Here is a 23,245-nt window from a genome sequence, read left to right as displayed (position 1 = left end):
AAGTCCTCATTGCACTGTGTCTTGATGCAGCGCGTCCAAGTCATTTGGGCGAGTCACTCTCAATCTGCTTGACCATCAGGATTAGAAGGGCGATGCTGAAAAATGGAGTAACCTCTATTGAATCCCGAAACTGGGATTGATAAATTGCAAACGCATAACCATATAGTACAAGCCCAAGACCTAACATTACATAATACACAAATTAAGTTAACGTAATGGCTTTCTCCTGCCCGTAATAAGCTCAAACTCCTTTTCCGAACTCTTCTCGAGCTCCTTTTTAACCCAAGCTCCTATACTTGAAGCAGCCTCTTGAGGGCTCTCCAAATGCAACTGGAAGAAGCCCTGCAATAAAGACGGTGTAAACGTATCGTCAGGAATTTCTTTCCCAAATTCCACAGCAAGTTTCTTGATCTCGTCCATGTCAAGATGTGAAGTGCAGCCCAGATCAGGAGAAAACATGCGGATAAACATCTCTTCTGCAGACTTTCGACTGATGTTGCCTAGCAGAACCTTCATGTCGACACGACCTGGTCGAACCAATGCACTGTCCAGCTGCTCGGGATGATTGGTGGTCATTATAATGATTCGTCCCTCAACTGATCCAACGCCATCCAAGACATTCAGAAGTCCAGAAAGGGTGCAATTCGGCGCAGAACTTCCCTCCTGTCCATTATCTGAATTTGAACGATCCGTCCAAACCGCATCAATGTCTTCGAGCAGGACAACACAGCGTGGAGGAATTTCTTGAAACATCTGCTCGAGGTCTGCATCCGTGGCAACGCTAGGAATCTTGACTTCATATAGGTCCAGTCCGAATTCGCCAGCGATTGCAACCGACAGAGATGACTTTCCAGTTCCAGGGGGTCCGTAAAATAGATAACCTCGTCTGTAAGGCATACTCCGACTCTGATATCTCTTTTGGGTTTTTGGATCAAGATAATTCCGAATGTCGCCAAGAAGCTCTTGCTTCGTTTCATTGTCGAAGTGAACGGTCTCCAGATGTCGAATCGGTTTGCGTGCCTTAGGTTTCCACGAAAGCCCATATCGATCACGGGCGTAAATGATGACGAAAAACTGTGTTTGCCGATCTGAATACTCCCGACATGATTCGACAAAGGCCTTGATGGGCTCAGCTGACCAGCCAAAGCAGCTCACGGTGATTTCTTCTCCTCCAATACCGTCATAACTAGGATCCGATAATGAAGAGCTGAAGTCGTCGATTCTGCGTGTCACAAGAAACAAATTTCCCTCGTAGAATAACCATCTCGTGTTCCAATGGGGTGAATACTGGATAGAATGCCGTGTCTTTTTAAGAGCTGCGGCGCGATCTCCGTTCTGTCCGATATCGGTGCGTCCATGGAATGAGCGATAGTGTCGTTCCCGATTAGCCAGAATCCATTTAACAACACTTCTGTTGAGAGGATCGCCACCGGGAATTGTCACTGATGCTAGAAAGAAACGTCGTATTGTACCGTAGACTTCATGCCATATACGATGTAGAAATCTCCAGGCTGTAGGTACTGTTCCGGCGATAGCGATGAGCGATCCGATCTGTGTGATATCGAGTTCTGACCAGCGTGAGACAACATCTCTCATGATACCGATTCCCTGTGACATTGGATCGAGAAGATGCTGCCCAGTAGCAGCGCCAACGTGGAAGTGATGAGACATATTCTCAATGCTCACCAAGTTGGCGACGTGCTCAATTGAAGCTCAGCGTTGAGTGCAATTGAGCGACCATTGAGAGGTATAGCTGAAAGAGAGGAATAGTAAAGAAAAGACGACCAGAAAGTAAAACAATTACATCGGTTCAACGAGCGACAAGAAAGGTTAATTAAGAATACTGTACAGATGTGATAGGGGATTCCGTCATACTGTAACCCAGAAATTTGTTAAGTTTTGGTAACAATGGAAACTTTGCCGTCGTTCCCCGCCTGTCATTCTTGGTAAGGCGCCCCTTTTTATGCGTCCTGATCCCTGTTGACGTTGCCGTGGGGTTTTGAACCTCGCTATCATTTTCGTCTTATTTCCGTGAAGGGTACAGAGATCTCGACGAACTCATAAGTACTCGGGGGTCTGCCCAACGAAGTAGCTTGGGATATAATTTTGTGTGAGATCACAAGCTGATAGAATTGTGTTGGTACTGTATAATTATCAATAGCTTCGATTTTATTTGGAGCGAAATGCAAGCTCTCATGTGATAGCTATGGGAGAAGAGAAGAACATTAATTGACAAATATGACTGAATATAGCGTGCTAGCCTTCGGAAACCCGAAAGCCGTTTCATTGGAGTTTTTAGGGACTCTTGCTAATGATTACATCAACAAGAATAGTGGAATGCCCACTCCGAGGCTTAATTTGAATATCATATCCAAGAGACCGTGGAAAGTCAAAAGACATGTGGGGCTCATCAACAGGTTTGAAAAACGTCTCCTTACCCCACTCAGACCAAGAGACCTCATAATACGGTGCAGTCCCTATGCCAATAACCTGCACGGGACAATGGATGTTGACCACAAACCAGGAGCCATTAGGAGCGTACCAGATGCAGTATCCGTCCATCTCGCCCTGTGCCCAGGCCCCATTGCTGAAAAACCACGCTAGGGATGTTGAGCCAGTACGAAAGTGTTTAACTGGTATGGACTTGATAGCCAAGATATTAGAAGGGTGGACTTGAGCCTCGTGGAGAGTGAGAAGATGACCGCCTGTTTGATTCCACCAGGTAAGGGTGCATGGGGCGTCAACATCACGAGAATCCTGAGGTTTCACGCCGGCTGATTGGGCATTCATCGGGCTGGCTCTGTACTGCTTCAATCCTTGGATGGCTGCTTCAAATAGTTTCGGATCTGCCTTTACTGTTATTTTACCACCTTGGGAGTTGTGATAGATACAGAAAGATCCTTACCATCTGCGATCGATTTGAGTGTGTCGTGTTTTGATCGCTTACGCTCAGGCGGAGGTGGATCGGTTTTGTCTGCCGGCCTGGCCGCGCGAGGTGCATTTGCTTTGACATAGGAGACGACGCCTTTGACTAATTGGTGTTTGTCTCAATGCAGATGTTGGTTTCTCACTTTCAGGTCGAGCCAGTTCAACCAACCAACGTCCTGCTTGAGCAAGTCAGCTGTTGATATCTTTCGCGCCTTCATCCTGCGTTAGAAAAGCTGCACTGGCGCCAGAAACAGTAAGCCCGTTTATTGATTCGAACCATAAGGCGAAAAACAAGTCTGCTGCCTCAACATACCCGGACTTGATACCTGAGAGTACAGGGCCAGAGAGGAGATGATCTTTCAAATCATTAGGAACTCTGGTCATCGCTTGAGCGAATAAGTCAACGGCTCGTTCAGAATGGAATTAGACCGAGCCACAAGGTCCATCTAGCCACCAATGTGAATCCCCTTGCCATCGCAATTCCAGACGAGACATCGTTTGTAGAGTGATTTGCTGGGATTGATGAAATATTTATTATCGTAGGAAGTAAGTTCAACGAAGACGAGAGAGCCAGCCCATTCTTATATTCAACACTTAAGAAAGCCTCCTTTACAAGAGCTGATTTGATCAGGAAATTACCAGTATATTCGCCTGCTAATGAACTAAAACTACCTATGATGGATACCAAGCCGGGAAAGCGGCAGTAAAACATGGGGCGATAGGGAATTCATCTTACACTAAATTAACCTGAGAGGCTTTGGTGACGCCGCCACCAACTCATATTAACTTCAGCCTTCAAGCTTAACTTCGTGGAAGTCTCGTATCACAACTTCTCGGCTACGTCTGGCGATACTTCCCAGTTAAAACATTCCCTAGATGGTGGCTAACGAGTTTAGCCTCTCTGTACTAGTCTCCCGGCTTCAGCCAGCCACATTAACTACTCGAAGCTTTTTAAGACTAGCATTTCAAAGCAACCCAAATACCAGCACGGGTTTAATGTTGGAATATCCCTCACAAACGTCTCCAAGCGATTCTATAGAAACCTATCGATGTCAATTCTTACTTTCCATGATGTACCAACAGAGCTCTGGTATACAGGTTTGAATCGCATTAATATACCGTGGATTCCAAAATATACGGCTCTTCAAACACCCACTTATCCTGACCAAGGAATCGCCTGTTAACCCTTGTTCCCTTTGAGTTCGTTCAAGAAGTCAGTGAAGTCCCCAACGCCTTTATTAGCCATAGTCTCAATGTGAGGGAGTTGCTCGTTAAGCCAGGTTTCTTCCTCACCAGCCTGAGGCGCAGCCATCCCTCCCTCACGAATTGTGACTAGCGGTACGAATTTCACCATAATCAGCCTCGTCTTCTCGTCTTCGTCGCTCCAAGTTGGCTTCTCAGGTGGCGGAATGACTTGAAGTGTTTCGTACCATGCTGCTTCAATCTTGGCACCAAGCTCATCGAAATCTGCTTTCGAACGAGTTGCGGACGTGCGAACGTTTCCAGAGATGCGATTTGATGTTAGGGGATGAGATTTCCCAGCGACGAAGTAAGTGTTATCCGCATTATCTTCTGCGAAGAAGCGTACGTGGACCAGGAACGCAGGTGTCTTGAAAGCTTCACAGTGAAGCCTCGTGATTGCGGTTGCTAGGCCTTGACGTTGGTCCTGTGTAAGAGGACAAGAGTAGTGGACTTCGTAGAAAGGCATAATTTGACCGATAGGTAAGACTTTGTTTAAAGGAGCTTATGAATGATCAGATCAAGTTCTCGTGCGTACGGAAGTACTTAAACGAAGGTGATGTCAACTTATACTGATCACAAAAGCGGGGTCGGCTTGTTCATCCGTAGACGACGGCCAAAAACGTTATATAGCCGTGGAAATCGGAATATCCTTCAGAATAAGCGTCCAATTAATGCAAGATAGAGGTAGAACTCAAGATAACTGCTGCGCTGACTGAGAGTGAGCGTACGAAGCGGCCATTCATATCATTGGTTATGTGCAGCTCATTGACTTAATGCCTTGGCTCCCGGATAAGAGAACACCATGTAGTTAATTACAACTGGTAATTCATTTGAATCTTCAAAGTCCTAATAAAGCCATGTTTCTCGATCATATGCAAGTTTTTCATGTCCAACAATAATCTCAAATATTAATGAGAATAAGGACGCAGCTTCTACCACTTCTCAGCGTATGGTCGAATATCGATCTCCTGGGTAAATGCAGATCGATGTTGAGTATGGAGATTCCAATAAGCCTCAGCAATCTACGAATCTCATCAGTAATATTAACAGATATGGGCTTATCAACTTACCGCATCAGGGCTAATCTTTCCATCCTCGGCACCGTCATTAGCAGCCCATTGCTTGGTACGAGGAATATCAATGACTCCATCAATCACAGCATGTGCTACATGAACACCCTTTGGTCCAAATTCACGCGCAAGAGATTGGTGCATTGCGCGTTGGCCCCATTTTCCAGCCGCGAAGGTGCCGAACTGCGCGGAACCCTTGATTGAAGCTGTGGCGCCTGTGAGAATTATTGTTGGAGGGTAGTGAGAGTTTGGTACTGCTTCAAGAAGATGAGGGATTGTAGCTTGCGCGAAGTGGAAGAAGGCTCGGCTTGTGCTATTAGTTGAGTGCATCTGTAGTTTGATGGGACAACATACATGGATCCATCGATGCTGGCATTGAGATCATTCTCTGTGAGCTCCAAGAAGGGCTTCTTAACAAAACCACCACTTCCAACGTTGTAAATAGCGGCAGCGAGTTGACTATCAGGCAATTCCTTGTTAATAGTCTCGAAGGCCTTCTTCAAGGACGCAGCATCTGCAACGTCGGCTGAAACTCCGATCGCCTTACCACCTGCCTTTTGAACATCTGCAAGAGTACTCTCATAACTCTCAGGTCGACGAGCAAGTAAGACAACTGGGTATTTCTGAGCGAATCGCAGAGCGACGGAGCGACCTGGTTGAAGATGAGTAAGCAGGGTTGTCAAGAGGAGGGATAACCTTACCAGTGCCTGGTCCGACGCCAGCGATGAGAGCGTAGAAGGACTTAGATGACATTGCGATTATTGGGTGATTGTTGACTTGATAGATAAACCATAGGAGGGACATCTAATTTTTGCAAGATCGTGAGAATTAAATAGAAAAATCAATGTTCAAAGTGGCATAATCATTCCGCTTCGTTACGTCATCTGCTTATAAATAATGCTGCATCACCATAGCGTTTCGCGTCTTCAAATCAACGCCGACGCAGCCGCAGATGAACTTCGGACTACCGAAATGCATCAGATTGTTGACAAATCCAAATATTCAAAGCCCTTTCTAAATTATTGGTACCTAGTATTCTACTATACTATTCAAATTATTTGATATCGTTCTTGACCTTGTCTACCCATCTGCTGCCAAGTCCATTTAGAAGAGGAACGCGGACAAAATCGGCGATTTCTCGATACAAAACCTCACGCTTCTGCTTGCCAACTGTTACAGTCATCTTCTTTGTCTTTTTCATTCCCTTCTTGGCCTTTCCAAGTTTTGATCCAACTTCCCAGATCATCCAGTCCACGGCTACGCGTGTGATCTTGCTATGGTCTTCCCATTTAAAGACTCCCGCGTCGCTGTCCGCATCGCGCTTCAGAACCTGCTCAAATATTGAGTGCAGGAACTCAATGCCCTTCTCCTGATTTTCGGCGAGGCTCGACCAAGAGCCGCCCGTGATAAGAGTGACAGTTGCCAAGTTGCGACCGCGGCAAACCATTTTAGCGATTTCTGTCTGTCCTCTGTATTAGCAATCTTTCCTTCGTCCACCGATCGTGGCACTTACGAGTTTGGTCGGCTCTGGAATGAACTCGAACTCCTTCAACTCTGGAAGATTATCGACTAGAGTCAAGACCGTGTCAGGCTCCAAGCACGTAATTTTGTAGCCACTCGTCACACCCCTGTAGGATATCTTCAGCTTCGTAATTTTCTCATGTTTAAGAATAGCTCTGACGAGTGAGCCTTTCAGGCCGGGGTTGACTGTGATTTCTTGGCGGTATTGGCCGTAGTCATGCATTTCTAGACAAGTCAAAGTGTCGAAAGACGATATAAAGTCGATTCTAGCGTCAACATGCGCTTCTTGCTCTTCTGGTGCCGCAAAAGAAGTTTCTTGTCCCATTTCAATCGCCAAATTGCGTAGTTTGATCTTGGTCTTTTCATTATCTCCGGCCGTTGAAAAGATATCGCTGAGGTACTCAAACAATATTTTGAGGTCATGGGAAAGATAGCCAAACTTCAATTCTTCTAGCGCAACAAAGTTAACAGCACTTGCTAGGGCGCCCAGAAAGTCCTCGTCAATAGAGGCTCCAGTAAGAGAGAATGATTTGAGGGATGTCAGGCTCTGACTTTTCGGCCAGTCATCCAGGAACACAGAACTGAATGAGCCGGTTTCTATGACCAAACTTCGAAGGGTTGACCGTGAATTGAGAATCAAGGATAAAGGAGTGTTATCTTTTCGGAAGTTGGGGTTAGCAAACCCGAGCAGATGGATGCCCAAGTGCTTGAGATCTTTGATTTTTGCTAGCGGTCTGGCTTCGCTTTCTCCCAAATTACCAGCCGATACATTTATTGCCCTGAGATTCTTTTGGCTTGCTAGACTCTTGGAGATCGATCTGAAAACATGTTAGCCTGGGAAAGTCTAGGAGAGGAAATTTCGCATACTCTGTAATACTGGAAGTTTCGACGATCTCAAGACTAGTCATGTTTTTCAGGGCTTCTTCTACATATCGATTTACAATGAACTTGTGGTTTTTCCCTGGGTCGCCGATAAAAAGAGTGGCTTGCCGAATGTACTCCCCTAAACGAGGCTTCTCCTGAGGATCAAACAAGTTTGAAAAGCTTTCTTGTTGGCCTCGATACTGGCCCTCCTTCCTGAGTTGTTTTCTTTGATTGATAGATAGAAGTGGCTCAAGGGTTCGGATGAGCTTGGAAATATGAGCGTGATATGATACAGAGACATTGATGCGCTGGTAGAGTCGAGGTGTAACCATGGCAAAGTAACTCTTGCTTGTGCAACTTAGTCTTCCAAGCGTTCTCGTATCCTTGATCTGATCGCGTTCAGCAGTGCACTAGCTGAATAATGTATGGTAATCATCTCACATTGTCTAAAATCTGATTCAGAATCTCTCGCGGACAGGACCACAGAAGATCAGTTGCTGTACTCGTTGCTGACTTCGCGGATACGCCTTCCGTCTTCTGCCCTCTAGCTTCTGACCTGGCTTTCTTTGCAATTGGCCTGCTATCATCTTTGGCGACTTGTCTTTTCGCATCACGAATGATGATAGGTTTCTCATGTAATTCGCTCACTGTTTCTTTGTCCTTGGCTGTCTTGTTCGGCATGCCAGGAAGTGAGTCATTTTCGGCACTTATAGGCCCCTGGTTCTGCAAAACTTGGAGTCTGGCGCTTCTTCGGGTGGGCATTATGACATATCGCCAAAGGTACTCGATTGCAATAGTTGAAGCCTGAAAAGCTGAGAAGGAGATTAAAGGAGTATAAGCCCAGGCTAAGGTTACGCGACGTGTTACCGGATCCTGAGGGATATCACGTGATAATGCTCACAGTGTACAGAAGTCCTAAAGGCCTAAGGAAGTACTGTGATAAGGTCATAAAGGTTGAGGGGTTAAAAGAAGCTTAAGGCCAACACAAAGGTAAAGAATATATATTAATACATATAGGCAATATAATATTTTCCCTTACTGATGCCTAAGATGAAACTTTCTGGCTAAAAGGTTAGTTATTATGATGCCTCAGAACCCCTACTGCTCTTCTGTCGAGACGATCTAACCTAACTTCTCAATAAGCAACAAAGCACCCCAAGCACACACACAAAACCACCCTAAGGGAGTACAACATCATTATATGACCATACTATCGACAAATGCTTAGGACCTTGCAAAGATCCATCAAAGCTCCGTCCAAGATGGTCATAGATCCAAACTTGGTGCAGAGAATTGCTGCGAGGTATCGCATGCCACCGGAATGGCACAAGCACTCGCAAACGTTAACTGCATGGCCAAATCACGCCTCTATTGTAGACACGGAAATACTTCGAAAAGCGCGCGCGGAAGTCTCGGCTCTTTCCGATGCTATTTCCCGCTTCGAGCCAGTCACGTTGTTTGCCCTCCCAGAAGACGTCGATGAAGCATCGAAAACAGTGTCTGATAACGTCACTGTGCGACCACTGAGCGTAAGCGAGCTTTGGGTCCGCGATACAGGGCCGATCTTTGTGCATGGAACGCAAAATGGTTGTTCTACTGGGCTCAAGCTGAATTTCAATTACTGGGGAGCGAAGATACCATCTACTGGTGATGAAGCGGTTGCTGCGAATGTCGAGATTCCAGAAGGTTCAGTCATAGAGCGTAAGGATGAAGAAGACAGAAGTGTGCCCGAAGGAAATGCCATACCTATTATTGACGCTGGCTTCACCAGTGAGGGCGGCGCGATTGAAGTCGATGGAGATGGAACCCTTCTGGCGACTGAGAGCTCCATCGTCAACGCGAACCGTAATCCCGGGAAATCGAAGGAAGAGCTGGAAAAAGTATTCTCGAAATACTTCGGAATCGATAAGGTGATCTGGCTTGTTGGGGTCAAGGGCTATGATATTACTGACTTCCATATCGATGCCTTCGCAAGATTCATCAAAAAGGGCCAGGTTCTTCTCAGCAGACCTTCTGAACGTGCTGATCCGCGGGTCATTCAAGCCTACAAAGAGGCCAAAGAAACTTTGAGAAACGCAACAGATCGTCGTGGAAGACAATTGGAAGTCTTTGAAGTTGAAGAGCCCTATCCCAATGATCTCCCAGGTGAACATTGGGATCATTTGGATGTGACTGTTGCTTCATACGTCAACTACTACCTCCCCAACGGAGGTCTCATCATGCCGCGCTTCGGAGTTGGAAAGCTTGATGATGATGCCTACGAATTGTTTCGCCAGCGCTTTCCAGATCGGGAGATTGTTCAGGTTGATCTGAATACCCTTCCCAAGCTTGGTGGAGGAATTCACTGTGCCACGCAGCAAGTGCCGATGGAGGATTCGATGGGGAGGAGAATACGAAGAGGGGAATTGAGGTTCTAATGTTGCGACTTACGCACTTAAAGAGAGAATGGTAAGCAGTGATAACGGCCATCTGAGGGCCAACTTCGGATAGTATTGGCTTTCCTTAAATTTATACTCAACTCAAGTTCATAACTTAATTCTTTTCGAGAATGACAAGGATGACGTGGAAGGTTTTAACAGCAGGGCCAAGGGATACACTCGTTTCGCTCAAAAGGTGTTTCTTAATCATTTATCCGAACCATCGCTTCATAATAATACAAGAATGCATCTCCTAACATTTAGACATCCAGGCCGTCTCATAACCCGTTGCCGCCCTTAGCATCGTCGTCCTCCCATTCTTCTACCACCGCCCATCATGCCGCCCATACCTCCACCCATGCGTCGTCCACCTCCCATACCTCCCATCATACCGCCGCCGCCGCCCATGCGGCCACCTCCCATGCCCATGCGACCTCCACCGTGATGATGGTGGTGAACTTCCTTGACTGGGCGAGCACCCATCATTCCGCCACCGCCAGAGCTGTAGCGGGGCTGACTTCTTCGGAAGGGAAGACACATTTTGATTGTATTTGTATTTTTGAGGTGATTTGAGTTGTTGATTGAGTAGTTTGCTGAGTTCAAGTGGAGATAACTCGTTGAAAATTGTCTTTGAGTTTGACAGTTTTTAGAGTTTCTTGGTAAGGTATGCGATAGAGTGTAGATGATTAGTTTGACTTGTAGTGTTTATTGGTTTGGTTATTGATGATAATGAAGAACTGAGATGAAAGGAATCATAGGCAGTATATATACTCTTCAATGCAACCTATGACATCTACATCTCGGCATTGCAACCCTCACTCTATGGTTGATAAACTTGGTTCATCGATAGTTTCCGTCATGACGCCACTTCAGCTCCAAGCCGTAGCCCGCAAGGCGCAGAGCGTTGGCAGATGTCATGGCTGGGCCCATATAGAGTTGTGGCTACTCCGTTAGATGCAAACCTTGTCGTGCCAAGCCCCATGCTCGTCAGACCCAAGAAAATGGGGTCTCGGCAGCGTCGTCATCTTTTGCCAATAACACCACTGAACTTGACTTTTTTAGTCCCTGATCTGTCGGTCCGCCAAGATCTCGGTTCAATCGGCTTGCGATATCTTGGTGAAGTGATGTGATGGTCTTGGAAGACTTCCTTGATCAACTAGACGTCAGAATATTTCAATTGCAAGACCGAAAGTTTTCAGGGCAGTGAAGTCCACTGAATTGAAAATTACTCAATGACCTTATTTTATCATTCTTACAGGTCTGTATGGAGTTAAAACTCTGCCTTGCTGCCAACATTGCTCTTCTGGTTCAGCCGTAAATCGACTTGGCAAACATCAATCGCGACGGTTGTATAATTCGTCCAAAGTTCAATCGACTCCTCAATATGAATTAGAGATTCGGCGGGATGGTTTTGTTCCCGAATCGACTCCAGATAACTCGAAGTGACCCCAAGCGCCGTTCTTCCTTCATTATCCGCCAAGTAACGATCCGCCCCAAAGTCCAGAGGTGTTCGCACATCCACGGCTCCTCTTTTCTCAGAGATAATGAGACCAAGATTTGTGATAAAGTACATAGAGATAGGTGAACGACCTTGAAGATCGCAGGTGTTGACACCCGATTGTGAATGTTGGAGGAAAGTTGACAATAGGACAGGATCCGTTAGCCAATTGAAATTGCAATGCAGAAAGGTCTGGCCCAAAGAGTTCTTCTTATCCCAGTCGATTTTGAGATCGCAAATTTCTATTGCCCGAAGCACGGGAATCAAGTCGTAGTTTGGGTCGTGGAAGATGGTATTACCGAGGTGGTCGGATGCGTTTATGTCGAACCCCCAGGCTTCGGTGAGCAACTTGAACCCTTCTACCAGTGAATCTCCATTTGCTGGTAAAGCATGTATGACAGCCCTGAATGAGCCAATCTCAGAAGGTAAAGCTGCACTCCAACGTGTTACCATGATTTTGGCAAGACCCAAGTGTCTACCCATCAGAGCTACTTGTAACGGTGTAAGTCCATCGTAGGTCTTCCATTCGATGTCGTACTTATACTTCTCGACGAGCTCTTTGCATATGTCCGCACTGCCTTGTGCAGCTGCCAGGTGAATAAGTAACTCTGGTCTTAGAGCTCGCGTACTCTCGTACTTTGCTTCATTCTTGATCGTCTGAATCCCCGCCTTAGATGTTGACAGCAAGTGGAATATCTTCCAGTCCGCTTCAGGAGAAAAATGAATTGAGACATGGAGAGGTGTTTTCATATAACCGTTTTCAATATCAACTTCGGCACCGCAGTTCAATAAGAGTTCCACGATGCGATACGATTGCTTCAAAACCGCTGCATGAAGCGGTGTCTCGCCTGTAAGTGCCCATCGTGAATTAATCTCTCTTTTCCGTCTCAGTCTTAACAGTGCATTTCTCGGCAGAAGCCAGGCCTTTGCCAAAAAGTAAAGATCTTGTTCACAGGCAACATGGAGAACTGATATATCTTTGCATAACTTGCGTTTGTCAACTCCACTAAAGGCACTTTGCCACCAGGAATGCCACCACCAGTTATCTCGAAGTTTTGACTTTTTAGCAAAGAAAGACTCGTGATTATCCAGTATTGTTTCAATATTATCGCCTAGCTCACGGATGTGATAACTCCAAGTATGAACAGCGTACGAGACAAGAGGGCTTTTGCCGAAAGTAGCTATCTTGTCACTGTCCTCTTTGGAAAGATGTTCGTTCAAGAGCGACATGAGCCGGTTTAGAATGAGTGTATGTCCTTTATAGCTATCGAAAGCCGGAAATGCTGCGTGGCTATCCACAGATCCGACAAGGAGAAAGTCTTTTGCGCTTTGGTGGACGAACGTGACAATGAGTGAGCTTAACAAGCCTTCGTGGCCCTCAACGGTGAAATTCTCGGCGCCATGCACAAGTTGGATGGCTGACGGAGCATAGACAATCCACTTTATGATATCTTCTTTTCCATGTGGATTGAACACCCAATGCTTGAGCTGAAGAAGATGTCCGCATGACTGTATGTAACTCAAGCAAACTTGCTCCCGGGTCAGTGTCTTTGTAGGCTCGATAGGGACTGCATCACAAAGCTCAGGAATCGACAGGGGACGATTAGCGAACAATATCCAAGTTAGGATATCGGTGACGATTACTCGGCCTTCTGGTGTTATCTGGGCGATAATCCTCTCGTAGATGGCGTAGAGACCGCGAGCAAGTTGATCCAGAGACCTTTCGATCTCATGCAGTGTCTTGGGCCCCATATCCTTGATCATGAAACTCACCCAGAGAAAAGTTCCTTCCGCGCCGGATCGAAATGATCTCTCAATGTGGTCTTGGAGAGGGGATCCCTGTATGCTCTTCGCTCTTGCTAGGTGGGCAACCTTCTCCGAGATGTAGAGGCCAATATCATCCTCCAAATCATCGAGGGCGATCCGAGGAAATGTTGAGAGATATTGAGGTAAATATTGTGGCTGCTCGCGACTTGTGATGAGAACTTTTAGTTGAGTATTTATTTTGTTGCTCGATTGGTATTCCGAAACGGTTTTCAATTTGAAGAGAAGGGGTTTTAAGGATGTCTCGTCACATTCATCAAGAGCATCAAGCACACAGTACACCTCTGTGTTTCCCAGTGAGTCGATCATACTAATCAATATCCTCCAGAGTGTTTCGAATGATTCAGGGCCGAAAAGAGTGTTGCCCTGCGTCTTCCATGTAGGAAGCAGGTATGACAATAAACGTGGGGATTTCTGGATCAACTGGCTCATCAATCCACGGAGGATGTTGACAGCACTATTGCGCGACTGGTTCTTGTCATCGCAAAAGAACCATATGACAGTGCCATCGATTTTTGTTGTTTCGAGCAGTTTTGAAAGAAAGATTGAGATCATAGTCTTCCCTTTCCCAGGAGGTCCGGATATCCAAAGAAGTCCGTGGTGAGCTGCGTTCCATTCTCGAAATTCTTCTGTCTTTGGTATCCATTCGAATGTCCCCGGTGTTCTGATCCCTTTGGTAGTAACTAGGCCTTCTCGGTTGCTGACAGGGTCTGTGATGAATAAGGCCTGTATACAACGATCTTCGTCCGTGCCAGGCTGGAAATATAGTTTCATTCCTTCCAGCAGCGAGGTTACATGAGCAAGGCCATTGTTTGTTTGGTTTCTGTATTCATATGAGAACCACTTCTTGAAGAATGGTAAGAACTCACAGGTGTATGACCCCCAACTGGATATCCAGCGTCGATTTCAGCTGTTCAAGCTGCCCAAATAAGCTCCGGATTTCTTCTTCCTTCGAGAGCGCCACAACAACCCTCCAAGACTTGTGGCCGAACTTTTCTGTTTCACTGAACTCGATATTCTTGAAAATCTCCAAAAGCGAGTTGCTGACAGATGTACACTGCGCTATAGTGAATTTCAAATCCTCGACCTGGAGAACAGGTGTGTCGTGAATCCTGTCAATAACATGTTTGAGGCTAAGGATCTCATTACGCCAAACTTTTAGCTCTTGGGGTGCGTCGTTAAATTTGTCGTCGACTTTTTTGCAGAGTTGGTAGATCTTGATGCTCTCTTCAACGAATTGGCCTGCTGCGGCAACAAGGCCAACGACTTCGGCCATCTTTGCAGGAGCTGAGGCAAATGGCTCGTTGCTAGCGGGGGTGAGAGAGGAATGCAGAATGAGTCTTAGATACAGGACAATCTCTCGGATCTCCTATAATTAATTAATCTCACCATCTGTTTCATATCTTGACGGCCGGGACAAGTTGATGAGGGGTAACAAGCCTGATTTTCGTGGCTGACTTTTAGCATGCGCCAGTTCACGCACTTATGATTTTTCGTCAAGTACAGCTCTACCAAAGTGGCTAACCTCCACGGGGGTCCCTCTCAAGAAAGGATATAGAGCAACGTTGAGTAATTGTTACCGTCGTGATCGTCCTCCGTATGACCTCCGTAAACTGGCGGAGCGGGTGTACTTGTCAAGTGTCACTACCCAATCCAAAGAGTGCCAAGTCTTTTGAGATGTCTCAGCATTCAGCTGAATAGATAAATTTAGCAAAAATCCTCCCGTTCTCCTCTGTAGGCGTCTTGGTATCCGTATTGGCACGGGACTCAAATCGTATAAAGATCCGTGAATCAGCTCGACAAGCGTAGGGAGTGAGAGCCAGCTACAGCACCCCACCAGGCCCTCAAGATGTCGACTCAGATAACTGTTGTACCTGCCTCAACAAAGCTTGGGAGAGAGACCGTTCGCTTACTCTTGGCCTCCCCAGCCAAGCCTACTATCCGTGGCATCTATCGCGATACTTCCAAGGCCCCAGATGAATACATAAGCCACCCAAACTTCAGTGCAGTCAAGGGCGATGTTGCATCTGAGGAGAGCCTCGATTTCAGCAACTCAGATGCCGTTCTCTATGTCCCGCCCCCAACTTATGAGAACATCGACCAAAGCGACTGGGCCAAACAAACCGCGAATAATGTCAAAAGCGCCTTGCAAAAATCAGGCGTCAAAAGACTTGTTGTTCTGTCTGGTTTGGGTTCTCACAATGACCATGGTATCGTAAGTAATAGTAGCCAAGTCGCCATCCGTGAAGATACTAATGATGCAGGGCTTTGTACGCTTGAATTATCACACCGACAAGATTCTTAAGGGATGTGTCCCTGAAGTGACTATTATACAGTCTACTCACTTTCAGGAAGAGTTCGAGTACATGTTTCAAATGCCGCTGGGAGATCCGCCAATAATTTCCTCATGGATTGCCCCAAGGGAGTTCAAGATCCCAATCGTCAGTCTTAGAGACGTTGGCGAAATCTGCGCAAATCACCTACTTAGCAAGCTCGAAAGTCCCAGTCCGCAAGTCCTCAAGATCTTTGGTCCTCGTCCCTACAGTTCAAGCGACCTGAGAGATATGTTTGAGGAAATCACTGGCAATAAGGTTGAGCTCGGGCTTGCGCAAGGTGAAGATTTGAAGTCTTTCTTCAGACAGATACTGCCCGAATATTGTATTCCGGACTTCATGGAAATGATAGAATCGTCACTGCCGGGTGGATTGATTGCGAAGGAGTATGAGGTCGATGAAAACACTGTGACTGGCAAGGTTGACATGTTGGAGGTTTTCCGTGAACTGGGTGAGAAGTATGGATGTTCCTACTAAAGACGACATGTTCCGAATATGAACAGCTTGATATACTTCTTATTTTTATCACGGATGTCTGACAAGAGTAGATGTATGATGCGGTGGTCTAGGTCTGGTATGCTCGCCTGTGTTACCTGTTCGACGAGTATCATTCTTTTAAAAATCCTTGAAACTTTTTGCTTGCTTGCTATGCACGTTCTTTTCTTTGATGAGGAAAAGATCATATATCGAGCGATGTTGTCTAACTGGTACATGTAATTTCAGAAGGTTTGGTGATTATGCAAGCCCAATAAACTCTGAATAGACGGGACAGCCCTTAGATCTGCTACCAACATTTAGTGATGGCTCGATCGTCTGATGACATTCTGGTGCATCTGATACAATAAATCATCAAAGTAGCCAGTGATGATACGTTACTTGATGGACCGACAGTTGGCTTTATGTTGTCAATGAATAACAAGCAGTATCTATCCGTCAATGCCGATAACCTTTCCGTGAATCACGCGAGAGTTTATCCACATCACCACAGTGACGAGGCGGGGGTGTATGTTATCAATTAACAGGCAACCGCAGATAAGAGTGACAGTCGGCTCGAAAATGCCGTGATTCATCAATCTACAAAGGTTCCTTTCAATGGATATAAATGGAGATCCTTGCTCCAAATGCAACGGAACTTATGTTTTTCAGTGTGACCATAATGCTCTTATTAATCTGAAACAGGAAGGTGGCTGGCCATATCGCAAAACTATATGAGAAGCTTAAAGCCCACCCCAGATTTATAACTCTACCAAAACAACAAAATATCACCATCACCAGAAATTATGTGGTTTGTTGGTTGCGCTTCTGCTGCCCTCTTGGCGCTCACCGCCCGAGGAAGCGCGTACAGTATCCCCGCCCTGTCCGCTCGAGCCTCCTCGGACTCTGGATCCATAAAAGTTCACAACATCTCGGTTCCCGTCGATCATTTCCATAATGAGACCAAGTATGAACCTCACTCGGATAAGAAGTTTCCCTTGAGATATTGGTTCGATGCGCAGCACTATCGCGAGGGCGGACCGGTCATTATCCTCGCGTCTGGTGAGACATCGGGAGAGGACAGAATTCCATTCCTCGAACATGGTATCCTGAAGATGCTGGCCAATGCAACTGGTGGTGTTGGAGTCATTCTCGAGCATCGATACTATGGCACTAGTTTTCCTGTTCCGGATCTCAAGACCAAGAATTTGCGTTTCTTATCGACTGAGCAAGCTCTCGCTGATACAGCGTACTTTGCAGAGCATGTCAAGTTTCCGGGTCTAGAGAAGCACAATTTGACTGCTTCCAACACACCTTACATTATCTACGGAGGATCTTACGCTGGTGCCTTTGCTGCTTTCGCCAGAAAGATTTACCCCGATGTCTTTTGGGGCGGTATCTCCTCTTCTGGTGTCACCGAGGCTATCATCGACTACTGGGAGTACTTCGAGGCAGCGCGTCTCTTCGCACCTGGCGACTGCGCCAAGGTCACACAAAAGCTCACTCAGGTCGTCGACAAGATCCTCACGGGCAGCGACAAGGAGGAGAAGAAACAGCTCAAGACTGCGTTCGGTCTCCTTGGTCTACGTGACGATGACTTCGCATCCACCATTTCTCGCGGTATCCAAGGATTACAAGGCAACAACTGGGATCCTGCACAAGACTCACCTGACTTCGGTATTTACTGCGGCAGTGTTTCTTCTGATGCTCTTCTCTACGCAAGCACCAGATCTCTCGCACCTTATGTTAAGAAGTGGCTCTCAGCTCATGCAAACAAAAACGATGTCAAGTATCTGACGAACCGTTTCCTCAACTATATCGGTTATATGAGGTCAAACGTTGAGTCTGATAAGCAGGGAAGCTGTCAAGGCAAGACTGTGGATGAATGCTACTCTATTCGCGGAATGTATAGCGACACTGGTCTTGACCAAGGATCTGGACGTCAGTGGACCTATCAGACATGCACACAATGGGGATACTGGCAGACCGGCTCCGGAGTGCCTAAGAATCAGCTCCCTCTGGTCTCTCGCCTCGTCGATGTTGAATTCAGCACGATTCCCTGCCGAGAAGAATTCAACATCACAGCCGAGCCTGACGTTGAATCCATCAACAAGCTCGGTGGCTGGAACTTTAGCTACCCACGCGTGGCCTTCATCGACGGTGAATACGATCCTTGGAGAGCCGCTACACCTCACAAGATTGGTCTTGCTCCCAGAAAATCAACCGCCAGTGAACCATTCATCCTTATCCCATACGGTGTTCACCATTGGGATGAGAATGGTCTTGACCCTAATGCCACTGAGATCGGACTCCCTCCTCCCGCTGTTGCCAAGGCTCAGCAGGATATTGTTGATTTCACTAAGGCTTGGCTGGAGGAGTACGAGAAGGAGAAGGGGAAGCGTGCGAATGACCTTTGAGATTCGCATACCTTGATATTCTCTGTATATAGTTAAAATCAGGCTTACGGTTACAACTTCAACTTAGTTCTAGCAATACAGTTCTCAGATGATGACCTCTCATGTCCTGGCATCACTCCTGTCAATACTCTCTATGAGCAGCTTTTGTGAGACAATGTAACACGCAAAGATCTTTCATGGTTTTCAGCTTTTGTAGAATCTTCATTATGACCACTTGTAGGAGGGGTTCAGGTTGGCTTCCAGCCACAGAACGGACATGTCTACAAGCTTCAACAAGTTTCGACCTGTCTTCTTGTATCCTATGCGAAACTTGATAAGGACACTTCAGGACGAGTGTCACTGCACAAGGTACTGCTATGTAGGCAGTAGCTCTATTCCCTTTCAAAGTCACTAAGATAGAGCCAAGGCAACGCCACAGAGGAGAGTTTCTCGTGTTGGAGTTCGGAGCAGGCAGAATTATAGGGCCAAGACGGTAGGATTTCGATCAAAGAAGCATCCAAAGACAGTCACATAAGCATCGGAGGCGATATAGTAAATGATAACCAATGTAATTGAATTATATCTTGGACTCGAGGTCACATATATACAGCAGAATACTCAAAGATTCATCCCATTCAGGATAGACAGGCTTTTGTCCTTGTAAAAACCTTTCATACACAACCACGCTTAGTGGATTGCTTAGTTCATGAGGTCACGAGCGTGACGGCGAGCCTTCATGCTGCGCTTGGCCTTGCAGCCAGTCTTGGTGGGCTTGGGAGCAGCAGGAGCCTCAGTCTGGACAGGAGTGGCAGGCTCCTCAGCGGCAGGGGAAGTCTCGACGGGAGCAGCAGGCTCCTCAGCGGCAGCGGAAGTTGCAGCGGGAGCGGCAGCGGAAGTACCAGCGGCGGGAGCCTCAGTCTGAGCGGGAGTCTCGGGGGTGGCAGAGCCAGAGCCAGAGTCGGAACCAGAGCCAGAGCCAGTGGTGGGGGTACCCTTGGCCTTCTCAGCGAGCTTGCCCTGGGTAACCTTGGGGGCCTTCAATGTCATAGCAGGGCCTGGGATGGGGTAGCTGGTAGGGTTGTTGTAGATGTCGAACTTGATGCCCTTGTCGTCGGCCTTGTACAGCTCAGTTCCGAGGGTACCCTCAGGGAGCTCAGAGCCGGAACCGGAGATCTCGAGGTTGAAGCACTGGGGGTAGTTCTGGGCACCGTTCTCCTGGCCACCGGCGTGGAGAGCAATGATCTCGTGACGGAGAACGTAAGAACCGGGCTTGATGTTCTCGGGGATCTCGACGAGCCAGCCGTTGTCGTTGGCAATGAGCTCGTCAGAGGCATAAGTACCGGGGTTACCGGCCTTGACAAGACCAGCCTCGTCGATCTTGAAGAACTTGAGGGTCTCCTTGTCGACGGACTCACAACCGGCAGAACCACAAGAGGCCAACATGTCAATGACAGGTCCCTTGTGGCTCTCGGGCCAGGTGTCCCACTTGATGTAGATCTGCTCACCAGCCTTGACCTTGGCGTGGCCCTTGGCGTTCTTAGCATCGCGGTGGCAGATGATGTCGCCAGAGCTGAAGGCATCAGGGGCGACGAAACCGTTGTCGGAAGCGGTGGTGGACCAGGCGATGAGGGTCTTGGGGGTCTGGTCGTAGGGAGCAGAGCTAGCATCGTAGCCGTCGTAGACGGTGCCAGCGACGTTGATGGAGGAAACGTGACCGTGGGCAGCAACGCCCATGGCACCGGCAACGGCGGCGAGAAGAGTCTTGGAGGTGAAAGAAGGCATCTTGAAAAAGGTTGTTGGGTAAGAAAGGTGGTTGTTGTGTTTGTTTGTAAAGAGTGGCAATATCCGACTGGCGGTTTAAGTGAATGAATGAATGAAACGACTTCTGTCAAAGAAGCGTGAAAGAATGTGCAAGGAGCAAAAAGTGAATGGAATGAACTGCTGAATGAGCCTGAGTGAAGAAAGAGAGTATTTCGAGAGAGGAAGAGGGCGGTTTATATGAATGTTTGGAGACTTGAGCTGGCGGGTAAAGAGCCTCATGGCTAAACGGATCAGTTTCCCGCCTGGGATAGATTCATGCAGGGGTGTCTTGCTCGGGTCGATATGCCATCAGGGATAAGCGTGGTGGAGGGCTGCATGGTGTTGACCAAGGCAGTTTCAGCCCCTGCGGTTTTATGGGTATGATTGATCGAAATATGAGTAGATCATACAAGTATTGCAGTGATGTTCATAGCATTTAAGTTTAGAGTCGCATTTTACCGACGGTATATTCGAAGCTAGTATCTGGATCTTCACGATAGTCTGTAGATGATCAAAGTAAGATTGATTATTGCCAAGAATTGGCATAACGGTCATTCAGTTGAATACTGCCAACACCGTCCCAAGCGAAGTGACATGCCCTTCTTCCAAGCGAGCAGTCCATCTCGGCCGAAGAACCGCTGTACCTGAAACTGGGGCAGAAGACAAGATGGAAAAACACAAGCGTTCTTTTGTTCCTGCTTTAGCGCCGCAGGGGTCATGTCAACGGTGTTTATTTTTCCGCAAGTCCCCATCGCAAGACCCTTGCAGGCCCAAGCTTTGGGTCAGTCATCCTGAGACGATGGAGTTGCTTCTCCTGACGTTGCTTCCAAGATGTTCTTGAGTCCAGACGAATGAAGATGGATCTGTTAACCGCTGAATAGATTAGATGAACGGATGAATTAACCGAAGGAGACGAGAGGGCCCAGATTCTCAGGTGGCGTCAATCCATTCAGTCTTGACAGGTCGGGCTGTGCGTTGTAAGCCGTCTTCTTGGGCCGATTGAACCGATCGTGGTGGTAATCGGTGGTGAAACCGTAAGAGCTTCACGACAACCCTTCAAAACACCTTACAGTGATAAACTTTTCGGGAAACAGTGTGTTTTTATGCTGTTCCTGTATCTCTTCAACTACCGAATCTCAACAAGTGCCATAGAATCGCATGACTCCCATGAGATAGCGGTGTAAAATGGTGCTATGTAAACCATTTTCTCAACAAAGTCGTAGTGTAGAATCTCGGATTAGTATTCGCATTCTCTCTTTTTCGCTAACTAACTTTTTTTCGCCCATCTAAAAGTCCAAGCTTTCCCATTTTTCCCGCGTAATTTCCCAAATTCCCCCTTTCAACAGCTTGGCGACGTTTAATTAAAATTTCCCACTTCCATGCATCAAAAAACACGAACATAGGAAAAATAAGAACAAAACCAAACAAGTTTCCACGAGTTCGTCTCTGATAAGGGAAAAGATATGATTACGACGGCGCAACTTGAGACACAGGGGCCGAATGTGCAGGGGTCCAGCGGGATTCTGAAACCTGACAACCTTGGCGAGGAGGAACAAGAACAGAGAGGAGATGACAGTGACAGTGAGGGGCGCCTGAAGCCGAGTCTGCAATTTACAGGGCATCAGCTATTCTATGTCTTTGGGCTTGATGGAATAGGCGCGATGGCTTTGTCCGGGGGCGTGAATTTCGCATTGGCTTATGGTGAGTTTACAGTTGAAGTCTGAGATGAAAGCTAATGGGAATGGATAGTCATGTACACCACGCAGGACACCGTCAAGAACCCAATTCGGTTGTTTCAACTACCAAATACACTATCAGGTGATGCAGCTGTAACGATCATCGTCCAATGCATTCTCACGTGGTTCGTTGAGATGGGACTTGTCAGTTACGACCTTTCGAAACGCTCTGTTCAGCCGATTGGCTTTATTCCTGAGCCCTCGCATCAGTGGCTTCGATGGCTATTTTTTCTTCCACCAGCATCTGATACAAGCGACTCAGAAGTTGAAGAGAAGGAGGCTCAAAGAAAATCCAATGTTCCTCCTGTGCTTATGACAATCGTGCAAGGGGCACTAAGAGGTTTTATTCTCGCTGTCGTTGGTTTCTTTATCCTCTGGCCACTGAGCGTGGGGGTTTTAACGACAGTTGGAGAACGCGATGGCGGGGATTGGAGATATCAAGATCGGTGGACGCCACAGGCTTTCAAGGCAATTCTTGGCGGCGTTCTAGGTTTGCTTACGACCCCTTTGATGGCTTTGTTTTGGTTGATCAAGGCGGGTTGGGAGGGTAATGATGAACGAGCTGAGGCGAGAGACTCAAGACGGAGTCAGTATGCTGAGGCTGAGAGGTTGAATGCGAGGAGTTCGAGGCAGAGCCGATATATGGCGGAAGTATAGACATGCATTCGCGATGAACGTGGCGACGATTGCTTGATGGATTAACGACACGGAATTATAATACACCACTAATTATGCCGGAGCAGGGTCAGGATAGAAATATGGGCATGGAACGCTGAGTGGGCATGCTTAATGCCGAAGCTTTACGAAAGAATGATAGTATATTACATAGACTAATAATAGAAGTAATAACGCATCCATAGCTTCGAATGCTACCCCAGCGCTCAATTGCCATCTTCCAGAGTGTAGGGTGGCTTCGATAGTTTTAACCGTGTAGCTGTAGATACTGAGATGAACGTCTTCATAATATCTCACATACCGCTTCTTAATAGAGTCCTGTCTATGATAATGGTGTCGCTGGATATTGATTTTGGTGGCTGTAGAATTAATGTCGAATTCGTGATGTCGGGGGTGATATCTTATTGAACCATCTTGTTCAACGTGTTATCGGCTCTGTGAATCTCAGATGGCTTTACGAGAACTAT

General features: G+C 46.9%; 12 protein-coding genes across 12 annotated transcripts; 4 read left to right on the top strand and 8 right to left on the bottom strand.

The window, feature by feature from the left end:
* Positions 1–41: 41 nt before the first annotated feature.
* Positions 42–1,922, bottom strand: BKA55DRAFT_566405 (P-loop containing nucleoside triphosphate hydrolase protein). Its single transcript, XM_046192636.1, has one exon. The coding sequence runs from the start codon at positions 1,669–1,671 to the stop codon at positions 208–210; it is 1,464 nt and encodes a 487-aa protein (XP_046050126.1). The 5' UTR covers positions 1,672–1,922; the 3' UTR covers positions 42–207.
* Positions 1,923–2,032: 110 nt separating this feature from the next.
* On the bottom strand, positions 2,033–3,423 carry BKA55DRAFT_726918 (uncharacterized protein; the record flags this gene model as incomplete). Its single annotated transcript, XM_046201146.1, has 5 exons — positions 2,033–2,855; positions 2,906–3,025; positions 3,168–3,224; positions 3,255–3,335; positions 3,366–3,423. The coding sequence occupies 5 exons, from the start codon at positions 3,421–3,423 to the stop codon at positions 2,296–2,298; spliced, it is 876 nt and encodes a 291-aa protein (XP_046050125.1). The 3' UTR covers positions 2,033–2,295.
* A 298-nt stretch (positions 3,424–3,721) lies between these two features.
* On the bottom strand, positions 3,722–4,720 carry BKA55DRAFT_566401 (uncharacterized protein). The gene has a single exon (XM_046192635.1). The coding sequence runs from the start codon at positions 4,634–4,636 to the stop codon at positions 4,109–4,111; it is 528 nt and encodes a 175-aa protein (XP_046050124.1). The 5' UTR covers positions 4,637–4,720; the 3' UTR covers positions 3,722–4,108.
* A 382-nt stretch (positions 4,721–5,102) lies between these two features.
* On the bottom strand, positions 5,103–5,993 carry BKA55DRAFT_510980 (uncharacterized protein; the record flags this gene model as incomplete). The annotated part of the gene is made up of 4 exons (XM_046187657.1): positions 5,103–5,192; positions 5,241–5,547; positions 5,595–5,892; positions 5,942–5,993. 4 exons carry the CDS (start codon positions 5,991–5,993, stop codon positions 5,103–5,105), a joined length of 747 nt encoding a protein of 248 aa, XP_046050123.1.
* A 301-nt stretch (positions 5,994–6,294) lies between these two features.
* On the bottom strand, positions 6,295–8,387 carry BKA55DRAFT_511225 (uncharacterized protein; the record flags this gene model as incomplete). The annotated part of the gene is made up of 4 exons (XM_046187685.1): positions 6,295–6,707; positions 6,750–7,579; positions 7,629–8,014; positions 8,151–8,387. The coding sequence occupies 4 exons, from the start codon at positions 8,385–8,387 to the stop codon at positions 6,295–6,297; spliced, it is 1,866 nt and encodes a 621-aa protein (XP_046050122.1).
* A 198-nt stretch (positions 8,388–8,585) lies between these two features.
* On the top strand, positions 8,586–10,221 carry BKA55DRAFT_566397 (uncharacterized protein). Its single transcript, XM_046192634.1, has 2 exons — positions 8,586–8,696; positions 8,769–10,221. The coding sequence occupies exon 2, from the start codon at positions 8,846–8,848 to the stop codon at positions 10,040–10,042; it is 1,197 nt and encodes a 398-aa protein (XP_046050121.1). The 5' UTR covers positions 8,586–8,696; positions 8,769–8,845; the 3' UTR covers positions 10,043–10,221.
* On the bottom strand, positions 10,222–10,840 carry BKA55DRAFT_566396 (uncharacterized protein). Its single transcript, XM_046192633.1, has one exon. The coding sequence runs from the start codon at positions 10,580–10,582 to the stop codon at positions 10,340–10,342; it is 243 nt and encodes an 80-aa protein (XP_046050120.1). The 5' UTR covers positions 10,583–10,840; the 3' UTR covers positions 10,222–10,339.
* Positions 10,841–11,312: 472 nt separating this feature from the next.
* BKA55DRAFT_510219 (uncharacterized protein) lies at positions 11,313–14,640 on the bottom strand (the record flags this gene model as incomplete). Its single annotated transcript, XM_046187574.1, has 2 exons — positions 11,313–14,187; positions 14,234–14,640. 2 exons carry the CDS (start codon positions 14,638–14,640, stop codon positions 11,313–11,315), a joined length of 3,282 nt encoding a protein of 1,093 aa, XP_046050119.1.
* A 573-nt stretch (positions 14,641–15,213) lies between these two features.
* Positions 15,214–16,174, top strand: BKA55DRAFT_689372 (uncharacterized protein; the record flags this gene model as incomplete). The annotated part of the gene is made up of 2 exons (XM_046199346.1): positions 15,214–15,579; positions 15,629–16,174. The coding sequence occupies 2 exons, from the start codon at positions 15,214–15,216 to the stop codon at positions 16,172–16,174; spliced, it is 912 nt and encodes a 303-aa protein (XP_046050118.1).
* Positions 16,175–16,851: 677 nt separating this feature from the next.
* BKA55DRAFT_642497 (peptidase S28) lies at positions 16,852–18,713 on the top strand. Its single transcript, XM_046197156.1, has one exon. It carries the CDS (start codon positions 16,978–16,980, stop codon positions 18,586–18,588), a length of 1,611 nt encoding a protein of 536 aa, XP_046050117.1. The 5' UTR covers positions 16,852–16,977; the 3' UTR covers positions 18,589–18,713.
* Positions 18,714–18,792: 79 nt separating this feature from the next.
* Positions 18,793–20,564, bottom strand: BKA55DRAFT_737615 (glycosyl hydrolase family 61-domain-containing protein; the record flags this gene model as incomplete). The annotated part of the gene is made up of 2 exons (XM_046201370.1): positions 19,284–20,564; positions 18,793–18,848 (listed from the first exon to the last, which is right to left on the bottom strand). Exons 1-2 carry the CDS (start codon positions 20,347–20,349, stop codon positions 18,793–18,795), a joined length of 1,122 nt encoding a protein of 373 aa, XP_046050116.1. The 5' UTR covers positions 20,350–20,564.
* Positions 20,565–21,830: 1,266 nt separating this feature from the next.
* Positions 21,831–22,760, top strand: BKA55DRAFT_510858 (uncharacterized protein; the record flags this gene model as incomplete). The annotated part of the gene is made up of 2 exons (XM_046187647.1): positions 21,831–22,068; positions 22,117–22,760. 2 exons carry the CDS (start codon positions 21,831–21,833, stop codon positions 22,758–22,760), a joined length of 882 nt encoding a protein of 293 aa, XP_046050115.1.
* Positions 22,761–23,245: the final 485 nt, after the last annotated feature.

Source organism: Fusarium redolens (genome assembly GCF_020744475.1).
Source record: "Fusarium redolens strain MPI-CAGE-AT-0023 chromosome Unknown BKA55scaffold_7, whole genome shotgun sequence".
Lineage (NCBI taxonomy): Eukaryota > Fungi > Ascomycota > Sordariomycetes > Hypocreales > Nectriaceae > Fusarium > Fusarium redolens.
Note: the sequence above shows the minus strand (reverse complement) of the source record. Positions and strands in the feature narration are given on the sequence as shown.

Bases quoted from the DNA above. Each gene is read 5' to 3' on its own strand.
- BKA55DRAFT_566397 (XM_046192634.1), top strand. From the start codon at position 8,846: ATGCTTAGGACCTTGCAAAGATCCATCAAAGCTCCGTCCAAGATGGTC.
- BKA55DRAFT_642497 (XM_046197156.1), top strand. From the start codon at position 16,978: ATGTGGTTTGTTGGTTGCGCTTCTGCTGCCCTCTTGGCGCTCACCGCC.
- BKA55DRAFT_566396 (XM_046192633.1), bottom strand. From the start codon at position 10,582: ATGTGTCTTCCCTTCCGAAGAAGTCAGCCCCGCTACAGCTCTGGCGGT.
- BKA55DRAFT_566401 (XM_046192635.1), bottom strand. From the start codon at position 4,636: ATGCCTTTCTACGAAGTCCACTACTCTTGTCCTCTTACACAGGACCAA.
- BKA55DRAFT_566405 (XM_046192636.1), bottom strand. From the start codon at position 1,671: ATGTCTCATCACTTCCACGTTGGCGCTGCTACTGGGCAGCATCTTCTC.